The sequence below is a fragment of the Manihot esculenta genome, chromosome 13 (genome assembly GCF_001659605.2).
Source record: "Manihot esculenta cultivar AM560-2 chromosome 13, M.esculenta_v8, whole genome shotgun sequence".
In the NCBI taxonomy this organism is placed as follows: domain Eukaryota; kingdom Viridiplantae; phylum Streptophyta; class Magnoliopsida; order Malpighiales; family Euphorbiaceae; genus Manihot; species Manihot esculenta.
Window position 1 is genome coordinate 35,985,597 of NC_035173.2, and position 16,713 is coordinate 36,002,309.

General features: G+C 37.1%; 1 protein-coding gene across 2 annotated transcripts; it reads left to right on the top strand.

Moving 5' to 3' along the window:
* Positions 1-824: 824 nt before the first annotated feature.
* Positions 825-16,595, top strand: LOC122721568 (putative E3 ubiquitin-protein ligase RING1a). Of its 2 annotated transcripts, XM_043949611.1 has the most exons (10): positions 825-1,018; positions 1,182-1,227; positions 2,997-3,055; positions 12,922-13,003; positions 13,140-13,260; positions 13,352-13,393; positions 13,752-14,288; positions 15,258-15,365; positions 15,963-16,151; positions 16,253-16,595. In XM_043949611.1, the coding sequence occupies exons 4-10, from the start codon at positions 12,948-12,950 to the stop codon at positions 16,283-16,285; spliced, it is 1,086 nt and encodes a 361-aa protein (XP_043805546.1). In that variant the 5' UTR covers positions 825-1,018; positions 1,182-1,227; positions 2,997-3,055; positions 12,922-12,947; the 3' UTR covers positions 16,286-16,595. The 2 variants fall into 2 exon arrangements, with proteins under 2 accessions (XP_043805546.1, XP_043805545.1); XM_043949610.1 differs by lacking the exons at positions 825-1,018; positions 1,182-1,227; positions 2,997-3,055; positions 15,963-16,151; positions 16,253-16,595 and adding an exon at positions 12,423-12,482 and having other exon boundaries at positions 15,258-15,956.
* The last annotated feature ends 118 nt before the right edge of the window (positions 16,596-16,713 follow it).

The following is a 16,713-nucleotide window of genomic DNA, read 5'->3' on the forward strand; positions in this document are numbered from 1 at the left end:
TTAAATATTTTATTATAATTTTATTTATTTTATTATAATACACAAATTAAAATATTTTATTAATCGTATTAATTTTATTATAAAACAAAAAAATTTCTAGTAATTAAATTTTATTATTTTTTTAATTATATTTCTTTTCAAAATATTAAACTTTATATGATATTGCAAATATTTACAAAAACTTCAATATAAAATATATTTAATTCTCATTAATTTATATATTGTTATAATATTTGAATTTTAAATATTATATTCTTTTAAAAAAATTTTAAACTATCATTACAGATAACTTATCATAAAAATATAATAAAATTATCATAAAAATATAATTAAATAATTTTTTTAATTAAATCATTGATGGACGGTTAACATTTTTTTAAATAATTAATTATTTATTCTCTTAAATTAAAATACTAATTATTTAATTTTTAAAAATTTTTAACTTCATTTAATAATATTTTTAAATTTATAAAAATTACATAAAAAATTATATTAACAATACTATTTATTCTGAAATATCTTATATTTTTTAATTTTAAATTTAATATACCTTACTATTTTAATTTATTATTTCATTTTCATATATAAAATAAAAAATATATATATATATATTTTAAAATTAAAAAAAAAATTAGAAAAACCTGATCAACGGTGTGTTGAAGAAGATGTGGTGATCTATGCCAATGCGAAGAAACGGAGATGGAGAAGTGAAGAGCCGGAGGAGGAGAAGTGAAGAGCCGGAGGAGAAGTGAAGAGCCGGAGGAGGAGAAGTGAAGAGCCGGAGAGGAAAATCAGTGTTGAAGAGGAAGAATGAAAGCTCAAAACGGTCACCAATATCCCAAGCAATCTCGACTCGACCCACCTCCTCTTGATGACACCGAACTCCACCAGCAACAAGAACTAGACGAAGAAGAAGAGGAAGAAGACGACGAGGCACCCCACAAGCCAGAAGAAGACGCTGAAGGACAGGAAGATGAGGAACAAGAAGAGCAAGCTGAAGAGAAACAACCAGCACAAGGTTACTTTCTTTTCTTTTCTTTGTCTTTCTAACTTTACATACGTACATGGGTGTGTATGTGTATAGTGTTGTACGTATACACGTGGGTGTAGTGAAGAAATTGATTTCGATCGATGTTCATGATTAATTGAAGCGATTGTTCTTTATCTTTTCCTCTTCTCAGATTCTGAGGAAAGCCAATCTTCCAGCTCCGAAGATGAAAAACCTGAGTACTCTCTCTCACTCTCATACATTTCTTGGCGCTACTTTTTTCCCCTCTATGTATTTTAGAAGAGCTTCTCTCTCTTTCTCTCTCTCTCTCTCTCTCTCTCTCTTTATCTGTTGCATATAGTACGTATAATCATATGTAATCTGTATGGGTATTGGTGTTGCGGGTTTACATTTGGCTGCTGCCTTGATTTTGCTCATTCATGGCTCTTTTTAGCACAAGAGGATTGGAGTTTTTGGTTATTTTACTGGCAATTCCGGAAAGGACTGTGAAGTAATTTTGTTTGTGTTCCTAGTGGTGGCTGCTGCATTTTCACAATATATGTCTCTAGGTTGATTCACTGTGCTGAGGAAGCTGAATTTTGGATATCTGTAGAGCAGAGTCCACAATGGCTTATTTGCATTTTATGCATTGCTGTTTGAGTAATGCCTGTTTAGTAGCACATTTGGTGCATGTAAAATCTTGCTGATTTTCAGGAGCATAAGATGGTGACTGAACCTGGAGAAGTGTGCTACTTATTAACTGCTATTTGTCCTTACATTTATGAAAGTTGTTCTCTCCTCTTTCTAAATGGAATATTTTTTTGTGGTTTTTGCAAGCAAATTTAATTCATACTGCATGCTTTTCTTTATTTTTTCATCTCACTGGTACTTGGAAAAAAGTCGGAAAATTTACTTCTCCAACAGCTGAGTGCTTTTTTTTTTTTTTTTTTTTTTTTCTGCCTTCGGGTAACATCTCTGTTTGAAGTTATTGGCATGAACATAAAACTTATGACCATAGGATGTGCATCATGATGTGCTGTGACATACTGACATGTGAACAAGTTGGAGAAAATAAAAGTATACAAAGAGAAGTTGAAGGACAGCCTGCAGGAGTATCAATGTGAATACCTTTTTTTTTAAAAAAAAAAAGAAAAAGAAAAAAGAAATCCTTAACCTTTCTAGCTTTAGCATTTTGAACTGAACATTAGAAATTACTTCATGGAGTCTTCGTACTGTAGAATATTTGGTTCTCATTTAGAAATAAGAACAGTAATTAAAGTCTTTAACCTTTATGCCAATTTCTGTGATCTGAGCTACAGAAACAGCCAGTTACAAACAGATCTTAAGTTTCAATTATGGCCATCTCTCAGCAGCCCTTCACCCACAATTGCAACTCATAGTTAGTATCATGCTACAATTGGCTATTTTTGTAGTCTAGACCAAAGTTAACTATGAACATAAAGTTTTTGAAATTTTTTGGGAGATTCTTCATTTGCTGATTCATTTGATTTGTGGGTCTTTATTACAGTGTACTTTACTGTCATTTGCTTTTTCATATCTTTTCTTCTAAAACTGTAAGCTTCTCCTCTCAACTTCCTTACTCTTTCACATCCATTTTTCTGACAAGTAATGCCATATTAAATTTGCTCATCTCTTCCTTGATCAGTTAGTTTGAGTAAGCACTTTGACATGCTGATTCTATTTATACTGTTCAGCATGGTGAACGTTTTCATTTTTAATTTTGGTGTCTTCAAAAGAGAAAAACAAGTATCACATCCTCATTATTTTCTGTTGCTGTTCCCTCTTGAGCTTTGGGCATGGAATATTTTTTCAACAATTCATGGTATTAAGTAGAGTGTAGGTGAACCAATTCTTTACTATGTTCTTCTCTATGCAAGCATGGAAATCATAGAAACATGTGCTGCCCCTAGTGGCAATAAATTGAAGTGCTTATATTTATCAGTAATTTGGTGTAGAGAGCTAATTAATATTTTTGTTTCATTTGCAGATTTGTCTTTGTGGAGTTGCCAGAAGTTCGTAAAGATGTACAATGCCCAATATGTCTTGGTACTTTTTGCTTGTTTTTCCTTTTCATTAAACTTTTGTGGACAAGCGTATTGGTTACATGTGTTTTTTTTTAGTTGGATCTGGTTGTTAGATTGCATGGGTGTTTGGAATACAGAAGCTCCAAAAGAGCAAGGGAATTGTATTGCCATATGTTTGACTTGATGCATTGAAACATAAAATTTAGTAGGTCATGGTATCATCATCTGCTATTCTTTAATCCAGGCAAATTCCAATTATTGATAATGAATAACTGAGATTTATAGTTTGTTGGTGAAATTGATTCAATAAATGCAGTTCTAGGTCAGGTTTATCATTTTGTTTCTACTTACTGATATTGGAAATACCGTTCCTCAGAAATAAGAGGCAAATGTGATGAATAATATCAGGTAAATCTACTTCTTCCTCTTCCAGTTGCTTGCTGTAGTGTTGCTCGAGGAAGAAATGAAAAGAACTGCCTAACCAGAAATCTTAAATTGTTAAATGAGGACTCAACAATGAAGTTTAGTACTTAAATGTCTCATATTATTAGCCCATTGGCTTGAAAGCATGGGCTACCATAGATGTGCCCCTTATAATTGTGATGAATTCAAATATAATTATGATGATGCCCAAAATTTGCATTCTGGACCTTTGACACAGTTGTAGTTGAACTAGGAAAAGCTCGTGTAGCTGTAGAGTTAAACTGTGATTTTATTACACACTAGAGTTAATGTGATAGCAGTAAACCAGAAGATGAGGGAATAGGTAGGGAAATGGGAACGTTAAAGGTATATTATAGGAAAAGACTAAGAGGGAATATTTCACAAGAGAAGGACCACTAGGAGAGAGCGACAGTTGGAATTAGTTAGAGGGAATCTCGGTGCAGAAATGATGAGACAATGATTGATGTGTGTATAAATAACCAAGAAAGTGGGAGAGAGAGATATGCTAGTTTTGTATTTTGTTTTAGTACAGTTGTGGCTGTGGGCTAGGATTTCTCTAGCAAATGAATTGTCCTTATTGAAATTGAGTATTTAAGAAATTTTTCTCCATTTGTGTCCCCTGCATCATCCTCCTCCTCCTTACTCTTGAATCTTTACATTTTTTTTATCTTGTCCTTGACTCTATCAATACTGGTCCATGCTATCCACCCTAATGCCCTAGACAAAAATGGAAGGGCGTGTAGATATGATAGAGAAGAACATGTCCAATCTTGAGGAACTTCTGTCGGTGAAACTGGAATAAGAAAATCGGCTCAATACTTTTCAACAAGAGCAGGATCAGAGGTTTCATAACTCGAGTCCCTTCTCACTTCTTTTGTACGGGAAAAAGCAGTAGTTGACGAAGGCACATTCATTCACAGATGCATATTGAGCTGAATCCCTTGATAATAGAAGGTCGACTAGTGGATATTGTACACTTGTGGGAGGGGGGGGGAACCTTATCACTAGGAGAAGCAAAAAGCAAAGTGTTGTTATTCGATCAGTTTACCTTGGTGTCTGAATGTCATCTCCATAGACTTCCAATCTACCTGCATAATGCTCAAAGTCTCCAACCACGTAATCCCCAGGATTATATCCACCCCTCCTAAAGGAAAGAGGAAACAATCAACGGAGATAGAAAGATCCCCTATTAGAAGTGACACATCCCGACATTGGCCAATTGATTGCACATGATAGCCATCTCCTAATTTCACTCCAAAAAGAGGGGTTTCCGCCACAGGCAACTGCAATTGAGAGACCAGAGTTCCTGAGATGAAGTGATGGCTTGCACCGCTGTCTATCATCACTATCACTGTCCTGCCCTGAATCTTACTCTAAATCTTCATTGTTTTTGGAGAAAAAATTCCACCAATGGAGAAGAAAGGAAGTTTAATGTTGGAGAAATGAGCTACGTAAGATATCTGTACTCCAGAAGCATCAATCTCAGTATACCCACCTTCTAAATATGACGAATTGGAAGGAAGTTCATCATCGCCGACAATAAGGGCTCTGAGGGTCTTGTTAGGGCATTCATTCATGGGATGGAAGGGGAGTTTACACTTGTAACACAGCCCTTTGGCTCGCAAGTCTAAAAATTCTTGGTGAGAATACTGTCAGGTGGGACTGTGGCAATTGGAGTTTGTACAATACGGGGGGAAGGGTTTGCGGTGGTTGGGTTGTGAGGCGGTTTGGGAGAAGGCAGAGAAGGACGATCGGGAGGTTGAGGGGCTAGAAGAGAAATATTTTTGTTATATTGAAAAGTGGGCTGGGTTTTTGAAATAAAAGGGAGAGAGCGAGGTTGGGTATTACAATCGGATCAAAGCCCATATTCAGAGGATCTGCGAGGCCCATTCTCACCTAAGCGTCTAGAGAAAGAAGACGAGTGTTGCAGAAAATTCGTCTCCATCTCGATCCCACAAGCAAGAGTCATCGTATAGGCTAGATCAGAAGTATCATGGGAACGAATCTGAACCCTTATCTCTTCCTGCAAGCCACTAAGAAAATACCCAAGAGATTGTTGATTAGACATACCTTCAACCTGCACTGCCAACTCCATGAATACATTTATATAATTACCAATGGACCCTTCTTGACGAATCGTAGCCAATTGTTCATAATGATTAGCCCGAATATCTCCACCATACCAATGCAAAAGTTCCCGAGAAAATTGAAGCCAGGACAGATTAAGGGAACGTTGATGGAGCCATTGCAACGAATGAAGGGTCGGTCCGGATATGCAAACCAATGCTAAATGAATTTTCATGTCGTCTCGTGTATAATTCAAGGCAAAATACCGGTTAGCTCTCGTGAGCCAACCTACTGGATCAAAGCCGTCAAAGTTGGGCAGTTCAATTTTTTTAATGGCCACTGTAGAGAATAGGAGACCTTTTCTAGGAGCATACTTCAAGTATTGCATAATGGGAAAAACAACTTGCATGTGAGACTCACGAGGATCATGCATAAACTGACTGACTAAGCTGACTGCATATACTATATTTGGTCGAGTATGCGAAAGATAAATCAGTCTGCCTACCAACCTCTGCCCATATTCATTAATTCACCAATCCCTGCTTGTAGCTCGTGATTGCTCTCAATGGGAGTTTCTGCTAGTTTGCAACCTAACATACCAGTTTTTTCTAAAAGATCTAGAATGTATTTTCTCTGAGAAATAAAGATTCCCTTCTTTGACCTGGCAACCTCAATTTCCAGGAAATATTGCAGTTTTCCTATATCTTTAATTTCGAACTTCTAAACCAAAAGTTTTTTCAACTAAGTCATCCCCTGTCATTACTATGTAATCAGCATAGACTATAAGAAGAATAATTTTACCTTTGTGATGTCTGGTAAATAGGGTATGGTCAGCATTGCTCTATTGATAGCCAAAAGAAATCATAGTTCTATTGAATCGATCAAACCAAGCTCTGGGTGACTGCTTCAACCCATACAAAGCCTTCTTTAGTCTGCATACCTTTCCTTGTATTTTTTCATCAGCAAATCCAGGAGGGATTTCCATATACACTTTCTCCTCTAAGTCTTCATGGAGAAATACATTTTTCACGTCAAATTGTTGTAGATCCTAGTCAAGGTTGACAGCGCAAGTTAACAAAACTCTGATTGAGTTCATTTTGGCAATAGGAGCAAATGTCTCCTAGTAATCCACTCCATAGGTTTGAGTGTATCTCTTGGCCACTAGTCTACTCTTAAATCTTTCAATTGAGCAATCTGCATTGTGTTTCACCATGAACACCCCATTTGCAGCCAACAAGTTTCTTCCTACGTGGGAGAGTGACAAGTTCCCAGGTTTTATTTTTGGCTAGTGCTTTTATCTCTTCAATTATTGCTCCCTTCAATTCAGGGTCTTCAAGAGCTTTCTTCCAAATCTGTGGAATAGACACAGAGGAAATAGACAAGGCCAAGGCTCTATAGGATGGAGACAAAGAATTATAAGAGAGAAAGTTAGAAATAGAGTGCTTTGTGCAAGATCTAACTCCTTTTCTTTGAGCAATTGGTTTATTTAGATCATCAAAAGGCTCAAGGTTTAGGGATGACTCACCAGATGGAGAAGAAGAAGATTCATGACACTGAGTAAGCTTCACAATGACTTTTTCTGCTTTTGTCTTGTCTCTTCTTGAGTATCTCCTTAAACCTGATTTATATGCCTGATTTGGTCACCAATAATCTCCCCCTATATGATAGTCTCTTGATCATCAATAGTCTCCCCCTGTATAGTAGTCTCCTTTAGAGTAAAACGTTCTAGAGTTATAGGACTAGGAATCATCTCTTCTCTCTCATTGTCCTCCCCCTGAAGAGGTGATGGGAACTACTAAAGTAAGGTTCAATCTCTCTAGATGGAGGGTGGTAACACTTGTAACCCTTCTGTGTAGGAAAGTACTCAACAAACATACATTTAATGGCCCTTGAATCGAGCTTCCCACCTGTCCTAGTATGAACAAAACATGTACATCCAAACACCTTTAATGGAACAAAATAAGCATTTTTCCCTTGTAGCACCTCTAAAGGGCTTCTAAAGGCAAGAGATTTAAGAGGCATTTTATTAATGAGATAAACTGCGGCTAAGACTGCATATCTCCAATAGGTTTTTGAAAGGTTCATAGCGAAAAGGAGAGATCGGGCTACTTCCAACATGTGTCTATTTTTTCTTTCAGCAACACCATTTTGGACACTAGTGTAAGGACAACTAGTTTGATGCAGTATCTCGTTAGACTCCAGATAAGTAGAAAACCAACCATCCATGTACTCTGTACCATTATCAGTTCTCAAAACATTTATCTCAGCATCAAATTGAGTACAAATCATCTTGTGAAAAGATTGAAAGCAAGAAATCACATTATTCTTTGCCTTTATCAAATAAACCCAAGTCATGCGAGTAGAACAATCAATAAAAGTAACAAACCAACGATTACCAGATAGTGAGACCGTTTGAGTAAGTCCCTAAACATCAGAATGGATGGTCACAAAAGGGATCGTACTCCTATTGTTACTGGAGGGATAAGAGGTTCTTGTATGCTTAACATACTCACAAGTATCACAAACTAAAGAACCACATTGAGCCTTGGAAAATAAATCAGGATAAAGTTTTTCTAAAACAAAGAAAGATGGGTGTCCCGACCGTCGATGCCACTATATGCTTGATTTCTTCCAAAAAGAGCCCGAGGTGAATTCAAACTCAGATTTCCTTCTAACATATAAATTTAATTTTACAGTTAAGTGCTTTGATAAGAGCAATAACAGATAAAAGTTTAAGAGGGAAACAAGGAACATGAAGAACAGAGGATAGCTTGATATTTGGAGTATAAATAATAGAACCGGTTCTAAATATAGGAGTGGAAGAACCATTTGCAATTTTGATAGTGTCTTTTTGTAGACATGGAAGATAATTAAGGAAGCCTGCAGAGGAGCTTGTCATATGTCTATTTGCACCATAATTAATAATCCATGGAGCAAAATCAAGAGACGAAACAAAAGTATTATCAGAAGTCCTTACATTATCCACACAAGTCATTGCCATTTCAAGAAAAAACTAAATTTTTTTTGTTAAAAGCAGTGGAAAATTATTATTACTTAAGAAAGAAACTGTTCGTCAGCAAAAAAGGCATGGGTCCGTTAGATCAGAAGCGGGACTTGAAGGCGAGTCCGCCGGAAAGGATCGCTCTCAAAAAAGACCACCGGAAAATGTCACACGCACCGCGTGTTGGAAAGATGCAGAATCTTGTGAGGGCGCGCGAGCCTCACGCGCGTGGCTTTCCGACGTTAGAACTGGACGGCTAGCCGGCAACGGTCTGATGACTCGGTTGGTGGCGGCGGTGAGATAAAAAAAAAGGGTTCCTAGATAGGGTAGTACCAAAAAGATAGATCTAGGGTTTTAGAAATCCTAAGAGAAAAATTGAATTTAAACCCTAAAATCAGAAAAAAAAAGCTCCGATATCATGAAGAATTTCAGGAGGAATTTTTTATTCTATTCCAATTGAATTGATCTTTACAAGGTTTGAGTAATTATACACAAAGAGTCAACCTAAATTAGGAATATTTACAATAAGAATAAAATCCCTTAACAAGCCTAATTAGGATCCCAAAGATTTGAATCCTCCTAATTAGGAACCTTCAATGCTGGTCAACAAATTATAATTGAATTATTAGATGAATTACATGGAGCTCGATATTTTTTTAAATTGGATTTGAAGTCAGGATATCATCAAATCAGGTGATAGAACCAGACATTTTGAAGACGGTGTTCCGCACCCACTTTGGTCACTATGAGCCTGTAGTGATGCCTTTTGGGTTAACGAATGCACTAGCCACCTTCCAGTCTACAATGAATGATCTATTTAGAAAATATTTGCGGAAATTTATCTTGGTTTCTTTGATGACATCCTGGTTTACAGTTGTACATGGGAGGAACAATTGCAGCATATCAATACAGTTTTACAACTGTTGTCCAATAATCAATTTCATGTTAAGAGAAAGAAGAGCTCATTTAGGCACACTATGATAGAATATCCTGGGCATATGATTTTGGTGCAAGGGGGTGCCATGGATCCAGCAAAGGTCTCCAGTGTGTTAAATTGGTCTCAAGCCAAGTCTGTAGGCGCAGTTTGTGCGTTTCTCGGTCTAACTGAATATTATAGACGGTTCATCAAAGGCTACAGTATGATAATGCAGCTTTTGACACAACTACTCAAGAAAGAATCTCAGTTTAAGTTTGTGAGGGATGGCGAAGCTCAAGCTGCCTTTGTTCAATTGAAACAAGCCTTAGTTTCTTCTCCAGTTCTTGCAGCACTCGATTTTTCAAAGCCTTTCGTTTTAGAATGCGATGCTTCTGGTTTAGATGTTGGAGCAATATTGATGCAAGAGTAGGCCAATTGCTTATTTCAGCAAATTTTTATCTACCAGGACCCTCTCAGGGAAAGGATGTCCTTGGTTTTAGTAGTCCAACATTGGCAACCATATCTGTTGAGAAGCAAATTTATGGTTCATACAGATCATCACAGTTTGAAACACTTGTTAGAACAACAAATTTCCACACCAGCACAGCACAACACAGCAGCAATGGAGTACAAAACTATTGAGGTATGACTTTACAATCTCTTATAAGCTGGTGTCACTAATTCAGCTGCAGACACATTATCAAAGAGAGATGAGGATCTCGAGTTACTGGTGGTTTCCTTTCCACAGTGAATAGATTGGGGTCAGATTCATGTTGAGGTTCAACAAGATCCAAAACCTCAGCAGATTATCCAAAACCTCAACAAGAATCCATCCTCCCTTAAACACTATACAATGATCCAAGACCGTCTGTTCTACAAAAGCAGATTAGTTATTCCATCTTCATCAAGGTGGATTCCTAAGCTGATAGAAGAATATCATGCCTCTCCAATTGGTGGACACTCAAGAGCCTTCTGCACTTACAAGCGCATCTCCTCAAATTCATACTGGCCTGGAATGATGAAGCAGATCCAGAAGTTTGTGGCAGAATGTTTGGTGTGTCAGACACAAAAATATGAGGCTGTTTCTCCAGCAAGTCTTCTTCAACCATTACCGATTCCAACTAGGGCATGGGAAGATATCTCTTGATTTTATAACAGGATTACCCCGTTCTCAAGGGAATGATGCCATACTAGTTGTTATTGATCGGTTTACTAAGTATGCCCATTTTTTAAGGCTGAGACATCTGTATACAGCTAAGGCGGTGGCTGAGTTATTTGCTAAAGAAATCATAAGGCTTCATGGAATGCCAAAATCAATTGTCAAGTAATCGAGATACCATTTTTCTCAGCTATTTTTTGGACTGAATTGTTTTGCCTTTAAGGGACTCAGCTGAAGATGAGCAGGGTCAAACGAAGGTGCTGAACAGAAGTCTTAAAACTTATCTCTGTTGTTTCACTACAGAACAGCCAATATACTGGAGCAAATGGTTGGTTTAGGCCGAATATTGGTATAACTTCAGTTTTCACACAGCAGTGGGCATGACCCCATTCGAAGCTATTTATGGTCGATCACCACCTTCAATACAGCAATTCCTTCCAGGCGAGATTAAATCAGAAGCTGTGACCCAAGAGCTAGCCACTAGAGATGAATTATTGAGACAGCTGACTTTCAATCTTCATAAGGCGCAACAAAGGATGACCAAAGCAGCAAACAAACGTAGAAGAGATGTTCTGTATAAGGCTGGGGACTCGGTCTTTCTCAAATTTTGTCCTCATCGATGAACTTCCCTTCGACAGGTCATAAATCCTAAATTGTCGTCTCGATGCTTCGGTCCTTTCAGAGTATTGCAGAAATTAGTAGTGTTGCTTACAAGTTACAGCTCTCTACTGTATCAGTTTTCCATTTGTCTCAACTTAAGAAGGTATTTGGCGAACATGAGGTGATTTCTAAATTACCAAAAGAAATGGCTGTCCAGGATGAACTTCTTGAACCCGAGGAGATCTTGAAAATCCAAGAGGTTTTAATTGATGGCAACAAAGTTTCACAGGTGCTGGTTAAATAGAAGGGAAAAATAGTGGATGAGGCAACTTGGATGAATTATTATGAATTTTGTAATCAATTTCCCACTTCCAGCCTTGTGGACAAGGCTGATCTCATAGGGAAAGGCATTGATAGCAGTAAATCAGAAGATGAGGGAATAAGTAGGGAAATGGGAACTTTAAGGGTATATTATAGGAAAAGACTGAGAGGAATATTTCACAAGAGAAGGACCACCAGGAGAGAGTGACAAAAGTTAGAGGGAATCTCAGTGCAGAAATGATGAGGCAGTGATTGATGTGTGTATAAATAACCAAGAAAGTGGGAGAGAGGGATATGATGAGTTTTGTATTCTGTTTTAGTACAGCTGTGGCTGTGGGCTAGGATTTCTCTATCAAATGAACTGTCCTTGTTGAAATTGAGTATTGAAGAAAATTTTCTCCATTTGTGTCCCCTGCATCCTCCTCCTCCTTACTCTTGAATCTTTACATTCTTTTCTATCCTGTTCTTAACTCTACCATTGTAGTATGTTTAACATACTATGGGTAATGAACTAATGATGACCCTTGTTAAATTTGGGCCAGGGCTAACTCATCCCAAAAACTAGCTCAAGGAGGATTGCCTGTGGCTCGTATAAGGGGCACATTATTCCTTTTCACAACCGATGTGGGATTCAACACACTCCCTTACGCCCAGAATTTTACTGGTGTGTGACATATTTATGGGAGGTCCAATATCGGATGAGGCGCTCTGATACCATGTTAATTTGAGTTAGGCCTAACTCACCCCAAAATCTAGCTCAAGGGGAGGAGTGCCTATGGCCATATAAGGGGGCAAATTACCTCTTTTCATAATCGATGTGGGATTCAACAACCCTAATTCATTATGGGAAAATACGCTTTTCACATGGTTTCAAAGCTCTGTGTCTCAACACTCCCATCTACTCGGTGTTTCAACTGGCATGCTATTGCAGTCAATACAGAGTAATTTTGGTGCCATAGAATTATACTGTTATTATATTTACATGCTAGAGTTGTTGTAGCACTTCAAAACTTTAATACAAATATACATTAGTTATTTCCTAATTCATTATGGGAAAATCACAAGTGTGATCATAAGCTGATACTAATCCCATTGTAATGGTTCTATTCAGGAAATTCACTGTGATTAAACAAGTAAAAGTTAACATTCATTATGAATAGTGGAATTTGTTTTCGGTTATCTGCACCAAATTTAAAGATCAACGCCTTGGGATTGTTGCTATACTTTATGGCAAATGTGATCTATGTTGTATTTTGGTTCACTATCTTGTTTTGGATTTTGATTAAGGTGGAACTGCATGTAGTTGTTGCTTACCATGTTTTTGTCTGGTAGGCTAAATTTTAATTAATTAAATCTTAATCATGAATTATGCTTTTATAGGTATCATAAAGAAAACACGAACTGTGATGGAATGTCTGCACCGCTTTTGCAGAGAATGCATTGACAAATCAATGCGACTTGGGTATGTAGCACAAAAACTGAATCATTTCTTTATTCGTTTTCTGCAACACTGGCATCCTGATTTGGGAAATCTTGTGATGTTTCCAATGAATGTGTAGCCATCCAAATTTATTACTTGAATTTGGATTTTATTGCAGGAATAATGAGTGCCCAGCTTGCCGCACACACTGTGCAAGTCGGCGTTATTTGAGAGATGATCCAAATTATGATGCTTTAATTGCTGCTTTATATCCAGACATTGACAAGTATGAGGAGGAGGTATAAGATATTTGTCTTGTCTATTTCTTTTTTTAATGTTTTCTATAGTACTTTTTCAAATCAAACTGCCGTGAGTGAGTGTTTGGTCCAGGAATTGGCTTTTCATGAGGAGGAAAGGATACGAAACAAGCAGGTGTGTGCATCTGTTTTATTGCGCTGCTGCATTCATGCAAGTTTTAAAAATTCAAGCAAACAATTGTTGGAGATAACAGACTTGATGTTTTTATTTGAACCTTGACCTTTGAAGTTCATGGTTCTGAAAATTTCTCAGTGCTATAATGTTGACTTTTTGCTCCTTTAATTCGAAAGAGTTCTGATTCTCTGAAATGGACACTGTTGAGCTGCTTAGTTTGTCCCCTCTAGTTATGAGGTTTTGGTTTATCGGATAATGTATAGACTGAAAATCTAAAAGCCAAGCTGCTGTTTCCAGATAGGGAACTATTTGAAATCAGCTTTTTATTTTGGTGTTGTTTGAATGCTTCATTGAACAGATCCAAGCTTCAATTGCTCAAATATTTCAACGACAATCTGAAGCACTAGTTAGGAGACGCACAATGGGTAAAGAAACAACTGGTCCATTCATGGAAAGGTCACAGCGCAATCATCGGACAGTCCCCTCAAGGAGGCGGCGGAACAGCCGAGGCACTGAATTCCAAGGATCCGAAGACATCGATTATGAAAATGATGATAATGGAGGTAAGGATTCATCTTCTACCGATGAACGCTCCACAGAAGTAAGGCAGCGCAGGCGCAAGAGACGGCCAGGAATTAGGCCTTCTCAACCTTCTTCATCAGCTTCAAATCCAGAGGGCGGATGCATTGAAAATGATTTAGAAGCCACCAGAGAGAATAGAGGAATATCTCCTGGCCTTGTTTGGAATACAGAAATGCTTGCCTGGGGCAGGGGTGGTACTCGAAGTCATACACGGCATGGTAATGCTAGCGGTTGCAACAACAAGACTGCCAGAAGCACTCGCATATCCAAGCTGGTAGAATATCTCAGGAGCTTAGAGGAAAAAAATGATGAGGTATGTCAGGATGCAACGGTGCTTTGAGCTGTGGTTCGTTTACCTATTAATGATTTGTCTGTTTACTTGTTATATTATGGTAGCAATAGCATAGAGCTTTAAAATTTGGCGTTTTAGGATTTGGACTCTCTATAGCAAGACCCAGGGTTTGTAGCTTGAATAGTGGCTGAACTGTCTGAGATATTATGGCAGAAGGCAGGTTGGATTTGAAGGATCTGGTAATGGTTGCTAGAGTTTTCTGGCAGCAGGGAGTAAAGATTTGAAATTTCTGTGATTAATCTTGGTATGGCAATATGTTGGCAGTTGGGTTTTTGGTTTGCTGCGACCTGATTAAAGCAAGGACATAATAAAACTTGATGTAATCCAACTATCCAAGTCGGTATCACAGTATAGCTTGGGGAAAGAGGAAGAGAACAAGGAAAATGAAGCATCAAGCATGACACAGGGAATAATATGCTAAGCACATTTGTATGTGAATCAAACTATGATGTGAAGATTTCAAGGGCCTAAGAATCATAAATACAAAATGTGAAATGAATAACTTAGGCCAAAAGAAAATGGTGCAATAGATCATGTTACTCCAGGAAGTAGAGAGAACTTTAGCTCAAGTTATCAAAATACCCTGAATTTCACAGGAATAGTAACTCATGTAAGATTAAACTCATTTACACGGTGATTCTTTCCTTAGCTAAGAGGTATTTTAGCTACGACCACTAGTGTTTCTTCCTTGAACATTGTGTGTGGATTATGTGAATTAGCTTTCTGCTGCGTGTGGAATAACTATGTTAAGTGGCCAACTGCTGCTGCATCAATAAATACATTCAATAAATCGGTGCAGTTGAGTATTTGTATCTTCAGTCCTATTGAAAGTATATTTGTGCCATAATAGCCCTTCCCTATTTTTGTTCACTTTGTTTCATTTTGCTGATTGTATAGTTTGTCCAGTTAAAGGCTATTTACTGTTTGCAGTTGGATGTTCACCTAATGCTTACTTCTATGGACAAGGAAAGTTTCACGAATTTGAAACAGCCCTACCTTTGCTGTCAACCCAGTTTGTCAGTCAAACACCTATGTGAAGTGAGATTTCTTTCACGCCACCTTAATTCTTGGAATGTGTAATTTTAAACAAATAAAAAGTTTGAAATTTTGAATTGTCATTTCCATAACTTTTTTGTTTGTGACAATGCTGGAATTATAATTCTTGAACTGGAGACGGTGAATTAATTGAGCAATTGCTTTCTGCAAAAGGTAGATAAGGCCAATTTTGTTTATTCTTTGATACGCATTGGTGGATCACGATGACATTAATAGTTTAGGACAGAAAAAATTTGACCGGAATATGATGACAAATTAGATGGCCATTTGCTGTTTGCCCATAGATCCAACAATTAAAATTGTCTGATTCTAGCATCTATCAAAGGAAGGGTACATGTTTTATAAAAAATAAAAATCTTCAGAATCATGAATTTATGGCTTGGACATTTCAGATCTTCTAAATTTGACGCCTGCAGTTTTCTTTCCTTTTCTTCGAGGGTTTCTAAGATCATTAATATAAGGCATCAATTTCTTTTGCATCTGTCTTTTATCTTCCATCCATTATTTCTGCACCCTTGGTTGTGGGTGCATATCATGATATAGTATTCAATTTTTGTTTTTCTGTGCTATCAAATGCAGAATATTGCTCAGAAAAAGTCTTTGGAAGCTGAAGAAGCTGAAATATTTTTAGTTAAAGGGCAGCACAACCTTATTGACAACCTGTCCTCTGTGCATCCACCAATATCAGTGGATGAGCTGCAAATTTTGAAAGGGCAGGAAACTTTGGCATGTCTTAGAGCCAATTGCACTTCCAATAGAGATTACATGGTGAGAATTAACATTGAACTTCATCACACTATTTGTGTTTTAACTTTTATAATTTGTCATGTTGTCTGAACTTACAGTTTTCCCCTCTCTGGCTGCTGCAGATTCTAGCATATAGGCAGAAGGGGACGACTTAGCAAATTTTCTATGTATTTATGATGGAAGGAAGAAAAGGTTTGTTAACAGTTTGTAGTTGTATGTAAATTTGTATTGAGATTTCGGAATGAGGTTTAAGCTTCTTCCTTCACAATGGAAAGCTTTTCTAAGACCCGGATTTGTATACTGTTTTTTACACCCACCCAAAAAAAAAGGAAGGTAAAAGGTTTCCCACAGGGATAACCATTCCAACTAAAAATTTCTGAAATCTTGTATGTCTAGAGCAAGTGGTCCTTTATGGAACCATTTACAAGAATTTAATTAATTCAATTTATTTCTTTTTTTGTTCAACTTTGTGTTTGGAATGCAAGAATTTATTTTTTTTTTTAAAAAAATCATTTTAAAAGAAAATAGATGAGTATGTGTAAGAATTTAATTGATTTTTCCAAAAAAAAACCCAAGTTATAAT

What these genes read in the sequence shown, in the direction of transcription:
- LOC122721568 (XM_043949611.1), top strand. Translation starts at nt 12,948, where the DNA reads ATGGAATGTCTGCACCGCTTTTGCAGAGAATGCATTGACAAATCAATG. An exon ending in GACAAATCAATGCGACTTGG is followed by an intron (nt 13,004 to 13,139) that starts GTATGTAGCACA and finishes ATTTTATTGCAG; the next exon opens with GAATAATGAGTGCCCAGCTT. An exon ending in TAGAGGAAAAAAATGATGAG is followed by an intron (nt 14,289 to 15,257) that starts GTATGTCAGGAT and finishes TACTGTTTGCAG; the next exon opens with TTGGATGTTCACCTAATGCT.